This window comes from Macaca nemestrina, chromosome X, assembly GCF_043159975.1.
Source record: "Macaca nemestrina isolate mMacNem1 chromosome X, mMacNem.hap1, whole genome shotgun sequence".
Taxonomy (NCBI): Eukaryota; Metazoa; Chordata; class Mammalia; order Primates; family Cercopithecidae; genus Macaca; species Macaca nemestrina.
In genome coordinates, this window is record NC_092145.1 from 5129180 (window position 1) to 5149533 (window position 20354).

A 20354-nucleotide genomic window follows, 5' to 3' on the forward strand; every position below is an offset into this window, starting at 1 on the left:
TTACGATATTTTGTTACAGCAGCCCAAACAGACTATGAAAATGAGTCTTCATTCCTAGCCCCTGAGCCTGCATTGTAGATCTGGGAGCTTGGGAAGGTGTGTTCTAGAGTCAGTGACAACAAGCCTTATTCTGACCACTGGGTACCAGATATGGGAGGTCAAAGTGGGCAGGGCTCAGTCCAAGCCCATCGGTACCCATGAAAACTGGAAAACAAAGGCTCCATCTACTCATGTTGGGTCAAGGCTGCCATTTGTACTCAGGGGTTGTCATGGCATTAAGCTCAACTCAGAAAACAGCTCAATGAGGGAAACAGTAGCAGGTGGAGTAATACAAATGAAAGATTAGGTCGCTACAATTCATAGTTTGTTTTGGCCTCTTCTCCTGAAAGCTGTACCTTTTACCTAAAAGTATGATTTCCAAAAATACATAGCACAGTAATCTATAATAAAATTCTGCACCTTTTTTTTTATTGTTTTAGAGACAGGGTCTCACTCTGTCACCCAGGCTGGAGTGCACTGGTACAATCATACTTCACTGTAACCTTGAACTCCTGGATTGAAGCAATCCTCCTGCCTCAGCCTCCCGAGTAACTGGGACTACAGGTGCACACCACCATGCCTGGCTTTTTTTTTTTTTTTTTTTTTTTACTTTAAGTTCTAGGGTACATGTACATAACGTGCAGGTTTGTTACATACGTATACTTGTGCCATGTTGCTGTGCTGCACCCATCAACTCGTCAGCACCCATCAACTCGTCATTTACATCAGGTATAACTCCCAGTGCAATCCCTCCCCCCACCCCCCTCCCCATGATAGGCCCCAGTGTGTGATGTTCCCCTTCCTGTGTCCAAGTGATCTCATTGTTCAGTTCCCACCTATGAGTGAGAACATGCGGTGTTTGGTTTTCTGTTCTTGCGATAGTTTGCTGAGAATGATGGTTTCCAGCTGCATCCATGTCCCTACAAAGGACACAAACTCATCCTTTTTTATGGCTGCATAGTATTCCATGGTGTATATGTGCCACATTTTCTTAATCCAGTCTGTCACTGATGGACATTTGGGTTGATTCCAAGTCTTTGCTATTGTGAATAGTACCACAATAAACATACGTGTGCATGTGTCTTTATAGCAGCATGATTTATAATCCTTTGGGTATATACCCAGTAATGGGATGGCTGGGTCATATGGTACTTCTAGTTCTAGATCCCTGAGGAATCGCCATACTGTTTTCCATAATGGTTGAACTAGTTTACAATCCCACCAACAGTGTAAAAGTGTTCCTATTTCTCCACATCCTCTCCAGCACCTGTTGTTTCCTGACTTTTTAATGATCGCCATTCTAACTGGTGTGAGATGGTATCTCATTGTGGTTTTGATTTGCATTTCTCTGATGGCCAGTGATGATGAGCATTTTTTATGTGTCTGTTGGCTGTATGAATGTCTTCTTTTGAGAAATGTCTGTTCATATCCCTTGCCCACTTTTTGATGGGGTTGTTTTTTTCTTGTAAATTTGTTTGAGTTCTTTGTAGGTTCTGGATATTAGCCCTTTGTCAGATGAGTAGATTGCAAAAATGTTCTCCCATTCTGTAGGTTGCCTGTTCACTCTGATGGTAGTTTCTTTTGCTGTGCAGAAGCTCTTTAGTTTAATTAGATCCCATTTGTCAATTTTGGCCTTTGTTGCCGTTGCTTTTGGTGTTTTAGACAAGAAGTCCTTGCCCATGCCTATGTCCTGAATAGTATTACCTAGGTTTTCTTCTAGGGTTTTTATGGTATTAGGTCTAACATTTAAGTCTCTAATCCATCTTGAATTAATTTTCGTATAAGGAGTAAAGAAAGGATCCAGTTTCAGCTTTCTACTTATGGCTAGCCAATTTTCCCAGCACCATTTATTAAATAGGGAATCCTTTCCCCATTTCTTGTTTTTCTCAGGTTTGTCAAAGATCAGATGGCTGTAGATGTGTGGTATTATTTCTGAGGACTCTGTTCTGTTCCATTGGTCTATATCTCTGTTTTGGTACCAGTACCATGCTGTTTTGGTTACTGTAGCCTTGTAGTATAGTTTGAAGTCAGGTAGCGTGATGCCTCCAGCTTTGTTCTTTTGACTTAGGATTGTCTTGGCAATGCGGGCTCCTTTTTGGTTCCATATGAACTTTAAAGCAGTTTTTTCCAATTCTGTGAAGAAACTCATTGGTAGCTTGATGGGGATGGCATTGAATCTATAAATTACCTTGGGCAGTATGGCCATTTTCACGATATTGATTCTTCCTATCCATGAGCATGGTACGTTCTTCCATTTGTTTGTGTCCTCTTTTATTTCACTGAGCAGTGGTTTGTAGTTCTCCTTGAAGAGGTCCTTTACATCCCTTGTAAGTTGGATTCCTAGGTATTTTATTCTCTTTGAAGCAATTGTGAATGGAAGTTCATTCATGATCTGGCCCTCTGTTTGTCTGTTACTGGTGTATAAGAATGCTTGTGATTTTTGCACATTAATTTTGTATCCTGAGACTTTGCTGAAGTTGCTTATCAGCTTAAGGAGATTTTGGGCTGAGACAATGGGGTTTTCTAAATATACAATCATGTCATCTGCAAACAGGGACAATTTGACTTCTTCTTTTCCTAACTGAATACCCTTCATTTCTTTCTCTTGCCTGATTGCCCTAGCCAGAACTTCCAACACTATGTTGAATAGGAGTGGTGAGAGAGGGCATCCCTGTCTTGTGCCAGTTTTCAAAGGGAATGTTTCCAGTTTTTGCCTATTCAGTATGATATTGGCTGTGGGTTTGTCATAAATAGCTCTTATGATTTTGAGATACGTTCCATTAATACCAAATTTATTGAGCGTTTTTAGCATGAAGGGCTGTTGAATTTTGTCAAAGGCCTTTTCTGCATCTATTGAGATAATCATGTGGTTTTTGTCTTTGGTGCTGTTTATATGCTGGATTACGTTTATTGATCTGCGTATGTTGAACCAGCCTTGCATCCCAGGGATGGAGCCCACTTGATCATGGTGGATAAGCTTTTTGATGTGCTGCCGAATCCGGTTTGCCAGTATTTTATTGAGGATTTTTGCATCGATGTTCATCAGGGATATTGGCCTAAAATTCTCTTTTTTGTTGTGTCTCTGCCAGGCTTTGGTATCAGGATGATGTTGGCCTCATAAAATGAGTTAGGGAGGATTCCCTCTTTTTCTATTGATTGGAATAGTTTCAGAAGGAATGGTATCAGATCCTCCTTGTACCTCTGGTAGAATTCAGCTGTGAATCCATCTGGTCCTGGACTTTTTTTGGTTGGTAGGCTATTAATTATTGCCTCAATTTCAGAGCCTGCTATTGGTCTATTCAGGAATTCAGCTTCTTCCTGGTTTAGTCTTGGGAGAGTGTAAGCGTCCAGGAATTTATCCATTTCTTCTAGATTTTCTAGTTTATTTGTGTAGAGGTGTTTATAGTATTCTCTGATGGTAGTTTGTATTTCTGTGGAGTCGGTGGTGATATCCCCTTTATCATTTTTTATTGCGTCTATTTGATTCTTCTCTCTTTTCTTCTTTATTAGTCTTGCTAGCGGTCTATCAATTTTGTTGATCCTTTCAGAAAACCAACTCCTGGATTCATGGATTTTTTGGAGGGATTTTTGTGTCTCTATCTCCTTCAGTTCTGCTCTGATCTTAGTTATTTCTTGCCTTCTGCTAGCTTTCGAATGTGTTTGCTCTTGCTTCTCTAGTTCTTTTAATTGTGATGTTAGAGTGTCAATTTTAGATCTTTCCAGCTTTCTCTTGTGGGCATTTAGTGCTATCAATTTCCCTCTACACACTGCTTTAAATGTGTCCCAGAGATGCTGGTATGTTGTATCTTTGTTCTCATTGATTTCAAAGAACATCTTTATTTCTGCCTTCATTTCGTTATGTACCCAGTAGTCATTCAGGAGCAGGTTGTTCAGTTTCCATGTAGTTGAGTGGTTTTGATTGAGTTTCTTAGTCCTGAGTTCTAGTTTGATTGCACTGTGGTCTGAGAGACAGTTTGTTACAATTTCTGTTCTTGTACATTTGCTGAGGAGTGCTTTACTTCCAATTATATGTTGTCAATTTTGGAATAAGTGTGATGTGGTGCTGAGTAGAATGTATATTCTGTTGATTTGGGGTGGAGAGTTCTGTAGATGTCTATTAGGTCTGCTTGCTGCAGAGATGAGTTCAATTCCTGGCTATCCTTGTTAACTTTCTGTCTCATTGATCTGTCTAATGTTGACAGTGGAGTGTTGAAGTCTCCCATTATTATTGTATGGGAGTCTAAGTCTCTTTGTAAGTCTCTAAGGACTTGCTTTATGAATCTGGGTGCTCCTGTATTGGGTGCATATATATTTAGGATAGTTAGCTCTTCCTGTTGAATTGATCCCTTTACCATTATGTAATGGCCTTCTTTGTCTCTTTTGATCTTTGATGGTTGAAAGTCTGTTTTATCAGAGACTGAGATTGCAACCCCTGCTTTTTTTTGTTCTCCATTTGCTTGGTAGATCTTCTTCTATCCCTTTATTTTGAGCCTATGTATGCCTCTGCATGTGAGATGGGTCTCCTGAATACAGCAAACTGATGGGTCTTGACTCTTTATCCAGTTCGCCAGTCTGTGTCTTTTAATTGGAGCATTTAGTCCATTTACATTTAAGGTTAAGATTGTTATGTGTGAACTTGATCCTGCCATTATGATATTAACTGGTTATTTTGCTCGTTAGTTGATGCAGTTTCTTCCTAGCCTCGATGGTCTTTACATTTTGGCATGTTTTTACAATGGCTGGTACCAGTTGTTCCTTTCCATGTTTAGTGCTTCCTTCAGGGTCTCTTGTAAGGCAGGCCTGGTGGTGACAAAATCTCTAAGCATTTGCTTATCTGTAAAGGATTTTATTTCTCCTTCACTTATGAAACTTAGTTTGGCTGGATATGAAATTCTGGGTTGAAAATTCTTTGCTTTAAGAATGTTGAATATTGGCCCCCACTCTCTTCTGGCTTGTAGAGTTTCTGCCGAGAGATCTGCTGTTAGTCTGATGGGCTTCCCTTTGTGGGTAACCTGACCTTTCTCTCTGGCTGCCCTTAAGATTTTTTCCTTCATTTCAACTTTGGTGAATCTGGCAATTATGTGTCTTGGAGTTGCTCTTCTCGAGGAGTATCTTTGTGGCATTCTCTGTATTTCCTGAATTTGAATGTTGGCTTGCCTTACTAGGTTGGGGAAGTTCTCCTGGATGATATCCTGAAGAGTGTTTTCCAACTTGGTTCCATTTTCCCCCTCACTTTCAGGCACCCTAATGAGACGTAGATTTGGTCTTTTTACATAATCCCATACTTCTTGCAGGCTTTGTTCATTTCTTTTTCTTCTTTTTTCTTTAGATTTCTCTTTTCGCTTCATTTCATTCATTTGATCCTCAATCGCTGATACTCTTTCTTCCAGTTGATCGAGTCGGTTACTGAAGCTTGTGCATTTGTCACGTATTTCTTGTGTCATGGTTTTCATCTCTGTCCATTCGTTTATGGCCTTCTCTGCATTAATTATTCTAGTTATCAATTCTTCTACTCTTTTTTCAAGATTTTTAGTTTCTTTGCGCTGGGTACGTAATTCTTCCTTTAGCTCTGAGAAGTTTGATGGACTGGAGCCTCCTTCTCTCATCTCGTCAAAGTCATTCTCCGTCCAGCTTTGATCCGTTGCTGGCAATGAGCTGCGTTCCTTTGCAGGGGGAGATGCGCTCTTATTTTTTGAATTTCCAGCTTTTCTGCCCTTTTTCCCCATCTTTGTGGCTTTATTTGCCTCTGGTCTTTGATGATGGTGACGTACTGATCGGGTTTTGGTGTGGGTGTCCTTCTTGTTTGTTAGTTTTCCTTCTAACAGTCAGGACCCTCAGCTGTAGGTCTGTTGGAGATTGCTTGAGGTCCACTCCAGACCCTGTTTGCCTGGGTTTCAGCAGCAGAGGCTGCAGAAGATAGAATATTGCTGAACAGCGAGTGTACCTGTCTGATTCTTGCTTTGGAAGGTTCCTCTCAGGGGTGTACTCCACAGTGTGAGGTGTGGGGTGTTGGTCTGCCCCTAGTGGGGGATGTCTCCCAGTTAGGCTACTCAGTGGTCAGGGACCCACGTGAGCAGGCAGTCTGTCTGTTCTCAGATCTCAACCTCCGTGTTGGGAGATCCACTGCTCTCTTCAAAGCTGTCAGACAGAGTTGTTTGCGTCTGCAGAGGTTTCAGCTGCTTTTTTTTTTTTGCTGTTGTTGTTGTTTAGCTGTGCCCTGTCCCCAGAGGTGGAGTCTACAGAGACAGGCAGGACTCCTTGAGCTGCTGTGAGCTCCACCCAGTTCGAGCTTCCCAGTGGCTTTGTTTACCTACTTAAGCCTCATCAATGCGGGCGCCCCTCCCCCAGCCTCGCTGCTGCCTTGCCGTTAGATAGCAGACTGCTGTGCTAGCAATGAGGGAGGCTCTGTGGGCGTGGGACCCTCCTGGCCAGGTGTGGGATACAATCTCCTGGTGTGCCCGTTTGCTAAGATCCTTGGTAAAGCGCAGTATTGGGGTGGGAGTGACCTGATTTTCCAGGTGTTGTGTGTCTCAGTTCCCCTGGCTAGGAAAAGGGATTCCCTTCCCCCTTGCGCTTCCCAGGTGAGGCGATGCCTTGCCCTGCTTCAGCTCTCGCTGGTCGGGCTGCAGCAGCTGACCAGCACCGATTGTCCTGCACTCCCTAGTGAGATGAACCCGGTACCTCAGTTGAAAATGCAGAAATCACATGTCTTCTGTGTCGCTCGCGCTGGGAGTTGGAGACTGGAGCTGTTCCTATTTGGCCATCTTGCTCCGCCCCCTGGCTATTTTTTTTAATTTTTGTCTTTTGAAGAGATGGGGGTTTCACTATGTTGCCCAGGCTGGTCTTGAACTCCTGGCCTCAAGCAAGCAATCCTCCCACCTCAGCCTCCTGCATTGCTGAGAGTATAGGCGTGAACCACCATACCTGGCCCCAATTCTGCACCTCTTGAGGCTCAACAAAAATATCAATGACTATTAAACCTATCCATAAGAGTAAGGATTGTATTAAACTATGGATATCATAGAGTGTCTTTGGGAACCTTCTCTAAAGAGTCCCTCAATTATTTTTCCCTTAGTTTCTTTGTTCACATACAGACTATTCAGTTCATTTTATTCTGCTATTTCTGACAATTTTACACTGCATAGTTTACGTTACAGTAGGCAACCTAAATATAATCTTTCATATGAATGCATCTTATACCTGCTATATATCTCATTCATTTGTTAATGAACTGATAAAGACTAATCATTGATGTCTCTGCTAATGCATTAACAATGTAATTTTAAAAGAAATTAATTATACACACATTTCACAGTCAGAATGTTAGAGCTGTGAGAGGTTTGTCCACTAGGTCCAAACCAAGGCCCTACTCCTCTATAGATTCTGCTGCTTTTGCTCCCTTTCAGAAGGTTAAGGAAGTACAGTCTCCTGCTGAGCAGTTCATCTAAGATTTGGCCAGATGTTAGAAATGAGGATGGGAATGAACTGCTAGTACATGGGATTAGACCAGGCAATCCAGGAATCTCCACACTCTGCCCCAGTCCAGAGCCTCTCCCACCCGCAAGGTCACTGAGGGAAATGAGTGTCCAAAAACCAATGGCACAGAGGAGGCTGCATAGCATTTTGCTGTTAGCTGGTGCGAAGTTCCCAAACCCCAACACACAGGGCCCTGGTAAACAAGGGAGCCATCTAGGGATCCCCTTCCCTTGAGCTGATCAGGCCCATTGGCTTCAGTTCAAAGTAGGTCATAAGGCCATAGTTCCTGCACTGTATTTTTTTTTTTTTTTTTTTTTGCCGTTGTTGTTGTTATTGTTGTTGTTTTCCCCCTCATCTCCAACATCTAAACCTGAGTTTGGTCTCCTATCCTTATGATAAGAGACAGTGCCAGGGCAATGGACCTGGAACCGGAGAGAGAGACAGGCAAAAGAGAGTAGTTTCCCCAGTGCCTGCTGCCCAGCCTGGCTGAGGGTGGGGCTGTGGGGTACAGAACAAGTTAGGGGGCTGAGATCCAGGGTCTGGGCCTTCTCCTGCTGGTCATTCACCAGGAGCTCTGGCCTTGGCTGCTTCAGTCATGGGGAAGGGAAGCAGCCAGGACACTGCCGGTGATCTGCAGGGTTTCTACCAACAGCCCTGCTGCTCTTGATTGATTCTCCTGCAGCCTTATCACCATCAGCCATCTGCCTCCCTACTGCAGAAAGTCTGTGAAATACTAGGCCTGTTTCCCCACTGAGAGCTACTGTTACTGATGGCAGTGTGCGTTGGGGCAGAAAGAAGGTTGACAGTCACGATGCTGCCTGTGCTGTCCCGCTCCCCAGCAGCTCTGCCCTGAGGAGGACCTGGAGAACTCAGAAGATGGCTCTCCACCTTGAGTGCACACAGCCAGCCCCTGGGAACCTTCTTCCTGTGATCCTGGGGACAGGCTCAGGTGTGTGTAAAAGTTCCCCAGGTGATTCAGATGTGCAATTGAGTTTGAGAACCAGTGATCTAGCTTAGTGCTCCAAATGTGGTCCTGAGAACTTGTTAGAGACACCAATCTTCAGCCTCACTGACGACCTGCCAGTGCTCTGGGTGTGGGACCCAGCCCTCTGGTTCCACAAGCCCTTCTGGGGGCTGATGGATGCTCAACTTTGAGACCACTGCTGTAGACTAACACTGCTCAAACCTTAAAGAGCACACAAATCCCCTGGGGCTGTTATTGAAATGCAGATTCTGATTCAGTGGGACTGGGGCAGAGCCTGAGATGTCACATTTCTGATAAGCTCTCAGGTGATGCCAGCGGGTCACAGATCACATTTTCAGAGGCAAGGGAGCACAGAGACATACCTTTAGAAATAAGGAACAAAGGGGAGGGGGTCTGAATAGCCAAAGCAGATTTCATGGAGTCCTCAGGCCCTCACTTAGAAATTAACACTGACTTTTACACCCAGCTTCAACAAACTAATTGGGGTCTTACATGGTCTGATGGCCAGGTCACAGGTGATTAAAGATGGCCTGTTAGAGAGCTGGCCTGGGTAAGAGGGGCTGGTCCCAGAGGTAGGTATGCTGATGGTGCAGGTGAAAGGGCAGCAAACACACTCCACAAGCACAAAGGCTGGCCTGAAGCCTTACTGTTTTTTAGTGCCAGGCACTATTGCTAATTGTGTTGTTGCTGAGCCAGTAACAAAATTAAATGATTGTCATGTTCAGGTTAGGACAAGAAAGTATGAAACACATTTTAGAAAAATTGCATAAAAAGGTTGAACACAAAAAATGATTGCAGTGCTTCTAAAGGGATAAGCACCATTTTTGTGGATGTGAAATAGCTTATTCCTCCCAAATGTGGATTTTTTAACATCTTCAAACTGACCTCCATTCTTTACACTGCTTAGTGCCTGTTTTCATGTCTAAGCCATGTCATTTTTGTGCTTTTATTGGATTTTAAGAAAATAAGGGATTTGAATTGAAAAAAAAAAAGGGGACTGGGGCAGAGTGTAGAGATTCCTGGATTGCCTGGTCTAATCCCATGTACTAGCAGTTCATTCCCATCCTCATTTCTAACATCTGGCCAAATCTTAGATGAACTGCTCAGCAGGAGACTGTACTTCCTTAACCTTCTGAAAGGGAGCAAAAGCAGCAGAATCTATAGAGGAGTATGGCCTTGGTTTGGACCCAGTGGACCAGATGACTGATAAAAACCATTTGCAAAGAGAAGTAACTTTTGGTGTGAAATTGGTTGTTTCTAATGTTCTGCTTATATTTCTAAGTGAATTAGAATCAAATTGTGTTAAATAATGGGGTCATATTTTACACAAATTCATTTTGAATGAAACAGCGATAATAGTTTAATCTTTAAGATATATTTAAAGCAAAGACTATATAGAAATATATTTGAAATCTCTTACCTGTCTTGTCATTTGCCAAACACAATCAATAAACTGCAGAAATATAGGAGATCGGTCAGCATCAGCATGGTTGTCATTACCATGGCCCACTCGCTGAAAAGAAACAGAAGGTTAAACGTTTTAACCTATGTTATGGTCCTCTTGAAAGTCACTGTAAGTTGTCCAGTGGTAAGAATCATGTTTCATCGGGCCTAATAGAATTCCCGGCACGTAACAGGCACTCAAAAATGTCTATCAAATCGAAATGACTTCCATTACTTTTAGAAAACAAAATTTCAGTTTACAGCATTTTTACATGTTGATTGTTTTATAATTTCTCTTTAATATAGTTCATATCAAGAAAGTATAAGCAACTAGCTAGCAAACTTCAGTTAAAATGGTAGGGTCAAGACCAGCCACCACCCTAAGTGTACAGTGTCAACGTAGGATGCCAATTAGCAGTTCATAAAGTACATTATGAATGCCATTTTCTCTACAAGTATAAAAACATTTTTTCCATTTTTCAGAAATGTCAGGAAGTCTGAGAATCAAAATAATTAATGATTAACAATCTACAACTTTTAACCAATTCTTCATGACTCAGAGAACCCCAAGAACTCAATCTTGAAATGGTAAAGGTAGGGTCCTTGCTTAAGGCAGTCCAGTATTGTATTTCATATCTTTTGATACTTTATAAGTTATCAATAGATTAATACCAAAAGGTAAAAGATAGTATTCTCAAATACATAAATACAATTGCCAAAACACTGAAAATGCCACAAGTAAAAAGATAGCTGAAGGGTGAGGATTCTAAGAGAAGCTTCAAATAATATGACTATGAGCAAAAGGATGTGGGGAAAAAAACTCATTAAGAAAATACAAAGCAATCACATAGAAAGAGCAAAAATACTCTATGAAATTGCCACCTGGAAAGACACAAAAACAAAGAAATGACCAAATCAATATTAACATCTCAGAGTAATAGTGTATTGCCTTCTTTATAAAAAAAAATTTAATTGTGGCGAAATACACATGACATATAATTTATCATTTGAACCATTATTTTTATGTTTTAGAGACAGGGGCTCGCTCTGTCACCCAGGCTGGAGTGCAGTGACACGAGCATAGCCTGCTGCAGCCTCTAACTCCTGGGCTCGAGTGATTCTCCCACCTCAGCCTCCAGAGTGGCTGGGACTATAGGTGTGAGCCACCATGCCCAGCTAATTATTTTGTAGAGATGGGGTCTCACTATACTGCCCAGGCTGGTCTTTAACTCCTGACCTCAAGAGATCCTCCCACCTCAGCCTCCCAAAGTGCTGGGAATTACGAGCATGAGCCACTGCATCCAATCTCATCTTAACCATTTTTAAGTGTCCAGTTCAGTGGCATCAAGCACACTCATGTTATTATACAATCATCACCATTTCTAGAACTTGTTAATCTTTCCAAATAGAAACTCTATACCCATTAATCACTAACTCCCCATTCCCCACCTCCTAGCCCCTGGCAATGACCATTCTACTTTCTGTCTCTATGAATTTGATTATTCTAGGTTCTTCATATAAGTGGAAAAATAAATATTTGTCCTTTGTGGCTGGCTTATTTTGCTAAGCATGTTTTCAAGGTTCATCCATGTTACAGCACATGTCAGAATTTCCTTTTTTAAGACTAACATTGCACTGTATAATCATGTGCCACATAACGACATTTCAGTCAATGACGACTGTATATCCAATGGTTGTCCCATAAGGTTACAATACCATATTTTTACTGTACCTTTTCTATGTTTAGATACAGAAATACTTACCACGGTATTACAGTTGCCTACGGTATTCAGTATAGTCACATGCCATACAGGGTTGCAGCCTAGGAGTAATAGGCTGTATGTACCATATAGCCTAGATGTTAGCAAGTTTTCCATCTAGGTTTCTGTAAGGTATACTCTATCATGTCCACACAATTACAAAATCACCTAATGATGCATTTCTCAGAATGTACCCTCATCGTCACACACCGCATGGCTGTATAGCTAGAGCACATTTTGTTTGTCCATTCAACTCCTGATGGACACAGGGGTTGCTTCCACCTTCGGGCTATTATGAATAAAGCTACCATGGACACCAATGTACACGTATCTGTTTGGGCTCCTGCTTTCCCTTCTTTGGGGTATATACCCATCAGCGGAATTGTCAGATCATGTGGTAGTTCCACGTTTAATTTTTTGAGGATTCACCATACTGTTCTCCATAGTAGCTCCATGCATTGCCCCGCTATAAAATCCTTGTAGGACCTGCTGTTCAGTATTTAAGGCACCTAGGGAACTGTTTTACACTGACAGTTCACAATTTAGGATTCATTCTTTCAACAGATAGCCATGGAACTCCTATGGCATATGCAAGGCATCATGCCTGGCCCTCGGACTGTCAAACATTGTCATGGTGTCTGGTAGAGGCCAGGTCCTTGGCTAGGCACCTAGGAGACTAAAGCAAATGAGACACTGTACTTGTGCTTGATGAACAATTCATTTGTGGTCTAGTCAAGGGACAAAGATGTATAAATGACAAGGGCAATAAAGTGTTCCAAGGGCTTCCAAGTATGTAGTGGGTATGGTGGGAGCACAAGGGAATGAGTGAACCATCCTAGGATGGGGTAGGGGAAGGAACAGGGAGGGACAGTCATGCGAGTCATCGTCATGAAGGACATTTCATTTGAGATAAACCTTGAAGGACAGGGAGATGCCTGCTTCCCGGGTAGCCAGGAATTGATAACCAGTGGGAATGTGGTGGGGGACACTAAGAAAGCCACAAGTAGCTGAGGCTTACATGGGGCAAGGGAAAGAAGATGAGAGATGAGGCTGGAGATATAGCTAGGGCCAGATCACCAAGGGCTTTGAGCACACAACTAGGAGTTTGCTCATAATCCTGTGTGCTACAGGAAGGTGCTGAGGGACTCACACTGGGGAGTGGCAGCATCTGATCTGTTGTTTGGAATGCTCCATCTGGCTCCAGTGGGGGCGACGGATCAGACAGAGCTAGGTTGCAGAAAGGCTACTGCTATTGTTGGGATGTTTGTCCTCTTAAACCTCATGTTGAAATTTGATCCCCAATGTTGGAGGTGGAGCCTAATGGGAGATGTTGGGTCATGGGGGTGGATCCCTCATAAATAAATTAATCCCTCCTTGGGTGGGGGAGTGTGTGAGTGAGTTCTCTGTTAGTTCCCGAGAGAGGTGGTTGTTACAAACAGACTGGCACCCTCTCCCCTCTCTCTTGCTTCCTTTCTCACCATGTGATCTCTACACACTGGCTCCCCTTTACCTTCCACCGTGAGTGAAGCAGCCTGAGGCCCTCACCAGAAGCAGATGCCGGCACCATGCTTCTTGTACAGCCTGCAGAACCGTGAGCCAAATAAATTTCTTTTCTCTCTAAATTACCCAGCCTCAAGTATTCCTTTGTAAAAACACAAACAGACTAGGACAGCCACTTAGGAGACTGCCTAAGGGGGTTGATAAGGCCTAAGTTGCGGGAGCATCAGGGGCAATGGAGATGAGATCACAGATATGCTATCCATGTATTCAAAGTTGTGGGACTGGCTGAGATCACTAACAGGTTAACCACAAAGAGAAGAAAAATGATCCAAGGACTCATCCCTGGGACACCCCAACATTAAGAGGTTGGGAAGATGAGGGAAGACCTGAAAGTTGGGGGAAATTCAAAAGGTCATAGAAACCTAGAAGTCTAATGAAGAAAGTGTTTGGAAGAAAGGAAGAATCAACAGCATCGAATGCCCAGGCCAAATAAAACAAGTGATGACTGTGACAAGACCAGGTTGGTGGGGGGGGCATTGTGAGAAGGAATCCTGGCTGAAGTGCTTTCAAGACAGTCTGGAAGGAGAGAAATAGTGACAGTGAGTACAGACAACAGTTTTGAGGAGATTGTTGTAAAGAAGAGCAGAAAATCAGGGTGACACCTGAGGAGGGCTGTGGGGTCAAGAGGGTTTTTTTTTTTTTTTTTAGGATATAACAGAATGTCTCTACACCAATGGGAATGATCTAGGGAAGGGGGGGAATGGAGGCAGGATAGAGGGAAGAACAATTAGAAAGTTCCATGATGGAGGCAAGTGGGCAAGGGCAGGATCAGCCTCAGCTGGAAGCCCTGATGGCTTATTCACAGAACTCCAGGTAGGGTACACAGATCCAGAGGGCGGGTGGTTGCAGGCTTGAAATCACTGTTTAGAGGCTGGCTCTACCTTAACTAGCTGTGTGACTTTAGGCAGATAACCCACATTCTTGAAACCTCAGTTTCCCCATCTGTCAATGATATTACTATCAGGATTAAACAAGATGCTGCACGTTAACAGTGCCAAACACAGTGGTGGCTTAGTAAATTGAGGCCATTAGGAATCTGATAGTCCTATTGCCTTCACTGTGACCATGGTGCAGTGAGCCCCAGCAATGGCAAGTAGGCATGGGAGCAGAGGACTGTAGGCACACCCTGATGCGTGCACCTCTGCTCAGTCCCAGTGCATGCTGCCATCGCTGCCATCTCACTAGGTAGCCTTCACCACTACCCCTCTGGCAAAGCACCCGTTCAAGCTTTCTCTCCCCTAGGACATACAGTTTGGGGAGGAAGGTAGAAGGCAGTGGCCTCTGAGTCTTCTGAGATGGCCCAATACAAACATCAGGAAAGATTCCATACACTCTCTCTTCCTTACCGAGACCAGCTTTTGCTGATGGGGGAAGAAACAAAGGAGTTGGTGATGTTGTTTAAAACTTCCCTGGCACTTAGCATGGGCCAAGCATTGCCCTAAACGTTTGACACATATAAACTCATTTCTCCCACAAAATGCCCGATTTCAGAGAGGAGGGAATGAAGGCAAAAGAGGGGAAGGAAAATGTCCAGGGATCTGCCAGTAGCTCCCAAAGGGCATGCAGCTCAGAGACTGCGGACTTGCCCCTTCTCTCTGGGAGGTCCTCTTGCAGGGGCTCCACCCCAGGAGTGCAGGGACAGCTGGAAGCTTGGCACACTCACACCAAAGCCAAGGAAATCCTTGCACTACCCATCCTCCTGCTTTCCATAGCAAGTCTAATGGGGACTTCAGGAGTATTTCCATTCAATGCACAGTTCAGACAGATCCCTAACAGCTCAATGGCTTGGACAGACCAGAAGTAGCTGCCAGTTGGACTAAAACACAAATGGCAGCCCAAGAATGCACTACTGGATGACCTCACAATTTCACTCCTAGGTATATAACCCCCTAGGTTGAAAGCAAGTTGTTATAGGCCGAATTGTGATCCCCAAAATTGAGGCCTGAACATTCAGTAGCTCAGGAATGTGTCCATATTTGGAGACAGGGCCTTTAAAGAGGTGATTAAGTTCAAATGAGGGCATTAAAGTGGGTCCTACCCCAATCTCACTGGTATCCTTATGAAATGAGGACATTTGGCCACACAGAGACACAGCAGGAGTGTCCAGTAGCTCCCAAAGGGAAGAAAGACCTTGTGAAGAGGTAGCCAGAGGGTGGCCATATGCAAGGAAAGAAGGGAGACCTCAAGAGAAATCAATCCTGCTGGGACCTTGATTTTGGACTTCCAGTCTCCAGAATTATGAGAAAATTAATTCCTGTTGTTTCAACCATGCAGTCTGTGGTAGCTTGTTATGGCAGAAAACTTATATACTAACATTCACAGCAGTATTCTTCACAATAGCAAAGGTGGAAACAACCCAAGCATCCATCAACAGATGAACAGATAAACGAAATGTGGTCTATACACACAAGGGAATACTATTCAGCTATAAAAAATAATGAAAATTTGCTCTTTGTCACAACATGGCTGAACCTTGAAAATATTATGCTTAGTGAAATAACTCAGTCATGGGAGGACACTGTATGATTCCACTTATATAAAGTACCTAGAAGAGGTGAATGTATATGAAGACAGAAATATTAGTGGTTGTCAGGGGCTGGGGTAAGTGAAGAATGACTGTTTAATGTATACAGCATTTCCTTTGAAGTGAAGAGTATGGTTTTTTGTTTTTGTTTTTTGTTTTGTTTTGTTGTTGTTGTTGTTGTTGTTGTTTTGAGACGGAGTTTTGCTCTATTGCCCGGGCTGAAGTGCAGTGGCACGATCTCGGCTCACTGCAACCTCTGCCTCCCAGGTTCAAGCAATTATCCTGCCTCAGCCTCCTGAGTAGCTGGGACTACAGGCACCCGCCAACATGTCCAGCTAATTTTTGTATTTTTAGTAGAGACGGGGTTTCACCATGTTGGCGAGGCTGGTCTCGAACTCCCAACCTTAGGTGATCTGCCTGCCTGGGCCTCCCAAAGAGCTGGGATTACAGGCGTGAGCCACTGCGCCTGGCCAGAGTATGTTTTGAAACTAGAGGTGATGGTTACATAACATTGTGAATCTACTAAAGGACACCGAATTGAGCATTTTAAATGGTTAATTCTACATTATATGAATTTTATCTCAATTTTAAAAAAAGGCATAACTACACTAAGATAAAAATGCCTTACCAGGAACATACAATGCTTGAGGTCCATGTATTTTATTATGGCAATTCAGGTCTGATATGATACAGAAGAGAAAGCCTGCACACGTGTGTGTGTGTGTGTGTGTGTGTGTGTGTGTGTGTGTGTGTGTATGTGCTTGTGTCACACATGATGTTTACATCCATGATACAGCAAAATAGTCCAGCATAAACCTCACTGTCTCAACTTACCAGTGCAAACCTGTGTCCAAAGCTTACCCACTCCTTTTCTACGAGAGTTTCAAATCCTTTAATGGTCCTGTAGTAACTGTCCAACATTAGCATAGCCAGAGATGTGAGCTGGGCTGTTCGGTCCCAACCATCGCTGCAATGCACCACCACAGATGTTTTCCCGGATTCTATTTTATCAGCAATTCTTACTGCCCCAGCAAGCAGCATCTTCAGAAAAAAAGGCACATTAGATCAGGCTACATTGAATTTCAATTAAATGTAAAACAATGTAAAATAATTCTGGGGAGAGCTTTGGAAGTTCTGGTCAATAATCCAAACAAGAATGGCATGCAATCAGCTGAGAATCACTAGGAAACATTAGCATCACATTAAAAAAAAAAAGAAGAAGAAAGAAAAAATCTTATACTGGAGAAAAACTACAGGAGTAAATATGGTTCCTTATTAAAGGGCCACAAAGTTCTTTAAAAGCCTGACCTAAGGCAAGCATTTTCCCCTTTTCACTATGTCACAAAAGTTCTCCACAAAGATCCCAGTCTGATGCTGCCCATGGAAACTACTTAATAAGAAAGTTCATGCACACAGCCAAGAGGCACTTATTTGCAATGTTGAAAAACCACTTGGAGATATACGTATTTATGGCACAGGCACAAAGAAGTCTTAACTGGAAAGCATATAAAGTACTGGATCTCTTTACCCTTATATATTCCAGCCAATGCGTCCCATCCACATTGGAGAGCCACCGTGCCTCATCGATTGAAGGGTACACAATCTCTTTTAATTTGCGTAGTGACTCTCGCATGACATGAATGTTGTGGATCTCCAAGAACACAAGTTCTGCGTTTGGGTAAGCACTTTCGCTTTCATATCCTCCACCCTTTGTCTATGAAAAACAAAAGAGATACATCACATTATCTGGAATTAACTTTTCTATTCTTTCTAGTGCTATGAGATACAGACCACTAAAGAAGCAACAAACTCATTTGTAAATAAACCTCCTATATCCTTATATGAGTTTCCTAGGGCTGCTGGAAAAAGAACCACAAACTCAGTGGCTTAAAACAACAGAAGTTTATTCTCTCCTAGTTCTGGAGGCTGGAAGTCTGAATTCAAGGTATTGGCAGTGCCATGCTTCCTCCGAACACTCTAGGGGAGGATCCTTCCTTGGCTCTCCCGGGTTCCGATAGCCCCGGGTGTTCTTGGCTTATACACACATCATTCTAATCTCTGCCTCCATTTCCACCTGACCTTCTCTCCTTTGTCGGTGTCTATCTCTTCTCCTCTTCTTCTAAGGACACAGTCATTTGGCTTAACCCCGACCCAATTCACTATGACCACATCCTAACTTAATTACATTTGCAAAGACCCTATTGTGAAATACAGCCACATTTATGGGTACTTGGAGTTAGGACTGCAACATATCTCTGATCTAACACTGGGATGTGCTTACGGAACTGGAAAGGACCTCACATAGCTGAGACATGGACCTGGGAGATGTGGCGAGACAGGAAGGAAAGGACCAGTGGGTGGAGGGTTTTGGAGACCCTGTTCAGGAACCTGGATATCACTGCCTTGCGGCTCTGAGGGATGTGCACAGAGCTGTCCACTGAGAAAATCACTCTGTACAACATGGTGACTACAGTCAATAACAATGTAGTGTGTATTTGAAAATTGCTGAGAGAGTAGATTTTAAGTATTCTCACTACAAAAAATGGTGTGTTAATTACCTTGATTTAGCCATTCTACAATGTGTACATATATCAAAATACCACGTTGTACACCATAAATATATACAATTCATTTATCAATTGAAATAGTAACACTTTTTTTTTTTTTTTTTTTTTTTTTAAAGATCACTCTGGTCATAATGTGGAGATGAGATTGCAGGGTGTGAGGCAGACATCCAATTTCAAGGCTCCTGCTGTAGGTGAGGTAAGAGATGATGGGTCGTCCAAGAACTAGAAGAGGGGAGCATACTTCCTAATTCATTCCATGAGGCTAGCAGTATCCTGATATCAAACTAGACAAATATATCATAAGAAGAGAAAACCACAGATTAACATCCCTTATGACAATACATGCAAATATCCTCAACAAAATACTAGCAAACCCAATCCAAGAGTATATGAAGGGGACTGATTACATACCATGAACAGGTGGGATTTATCCCAGGAATGTAAGGAGGTTTTATTAGCTTCCTATGGGTGCTATCACAAACTGGGGGACTTAAAACAACATAAAATTTATTCTCTCACAGTTCTGGAGGCTGAAAGTCCGAGATCAGGGTGCTGGCAGAGTTGGTTCCTTTAGGAAGGTATAGGAAAGAATCTGTTCCATGTCTCTCTCTTAGCTTCTGGTGGTTGCTGGAAGTCCTTGGCACTCCTCAGCGTCTAGCTGCATCATTTAAATATCTGCCTCTATTGCCACATAACCATCTTCCTTCTGTGTGTGCCTATGTCTCTATGTGGCTTTCTTATACGGACGCTAGGCACTGGATTTAGGGCCTACCGTACTCCAAGATGACCTCATCATAATTAATACATCTGCAAAGATCCTATTTCTAAATAAGGTCATATTCTGAGGTTCCAGTTGGACAAACTTTTGGGAGACATTTTTCAATCCACTACAGTGGTTCAACATACAAAAATCAACCAATGTAATACCAATGCAAGAAGAAGATATGAAAGGCAGCCAGATTGGAAAGGAAGAAGTCACATTATCGTGATTTGCATATGACATAATCTTATAAAGAACTAATGGAGACCTAAAAATACTCTGTCTGTTTCCTAGACACATATACTGCCATAGTTAAAATTATTCTAGATATATAATTTAGTGTCCTGTCTCTATCTCTCCTGCATAGGACAAAACACAATGAACTGCCCTCACCCTGTTGACTAGTCTGAAGATGGCCTCCACCGATACAGCTTTTCTCACATTTTGTAATTCCTTGGGATATGGTGGTGACAGGAAGGAGGCAGAGATGTAGAAGACGGACACAGGTAATGATCCAGATGTGGGGAGCAAGGGGACCTCACTGAGGGATGCCTCCCTAGGGTAGGCTGAAAAGTGGCCCCGCCAAAGACATCTACTGGCAATGGTGAATGTGACCTTATTTGAAGAGAAGGTCTTTGCAGATGTTTAAGGATCCTGAGATTTGCAGATGTGCTTAAGGCTTCAAAGATTAATTGAAAAGAGGGTCTTTGCAGATGTGTTTAAGGATCCAGGATTATTTCAGGTGGACCCTAAATGTCATCACAAGTGTCATTCGAAGAGAAAGGAGGAGACACAGAAACACAGAGCAAGAGAGGGTCATGTGATAACAGAAGAAGAGATTGGAGTGATGTGGCTGTAAGCCCAGGAAGGCTGGGGCAGCCACCCCATGCTAGAAGAGGCAAGGAATAGATTCTCCCCTGGAACGTTTAGAGGGAGCAGAATTGGCCTCCAGAATTGTGGTCAATACATTTCTGGTGCTATAAGCCACCAAGTTGGTAGTAATTTGTATGACAGCCTCAGAAAACTAATACTCCCCCATCTTCCTCCCTGCCCTGTTCCTCTCCCAGTCTTCCCCATCTCAGTAACAGACACCACCCTCAAGTCAGACACCTGGGCAGCCCCCTTGACCACAGGGGTGGCAAGCTTATCAGCATCATGTACTGTGCCCTGAGGATGCACCCGCCGCTGTGCTAAGTCATTTACATGCATTCTTCTCACTGAATTTTAATCCTCACACAAC

The 20354-nt window shown here is 43.0% G+C and overlaps 1 protein-coding gene across 8 annotated transcripts in view; it reads right to left on the minus strand.

The window, feature by feature from the left end:
• Nucleotides 1-20354, minus strand: part of LOC105495894 (myotubularin related protein 1) — a 77692-nt gene that overhangs the window by 17261 nt on the left and 40077 nt on the right. For all 8 annotated transcript variants that reach the window (XR_011618102.1, XM_011765815.3, XM_024797320.2 and 5 more), the window contains 3 exons: nucleotides 17316-17501; nucleotides 16622-16828; nucleotides 9921-10013 (listed from right to left, as the gene is read on the minus strand). Coding sequence is in view for 7 of the 8 variants with exons in the window: in XM_011765815.3 (XP_011764117.2) it covers nucleotides 9921-10013; nucleotides 16622-16828; nucleotides 17316-17501 (486 nt within the window). In the remaining variant the exon portion in view is untranslated. The remainder of the gene's footprint in view (nucleotides 1-9920; nucleotides 10014-16621; nucleotides 16829-17315; nucleotides 17502-20354) is intronic.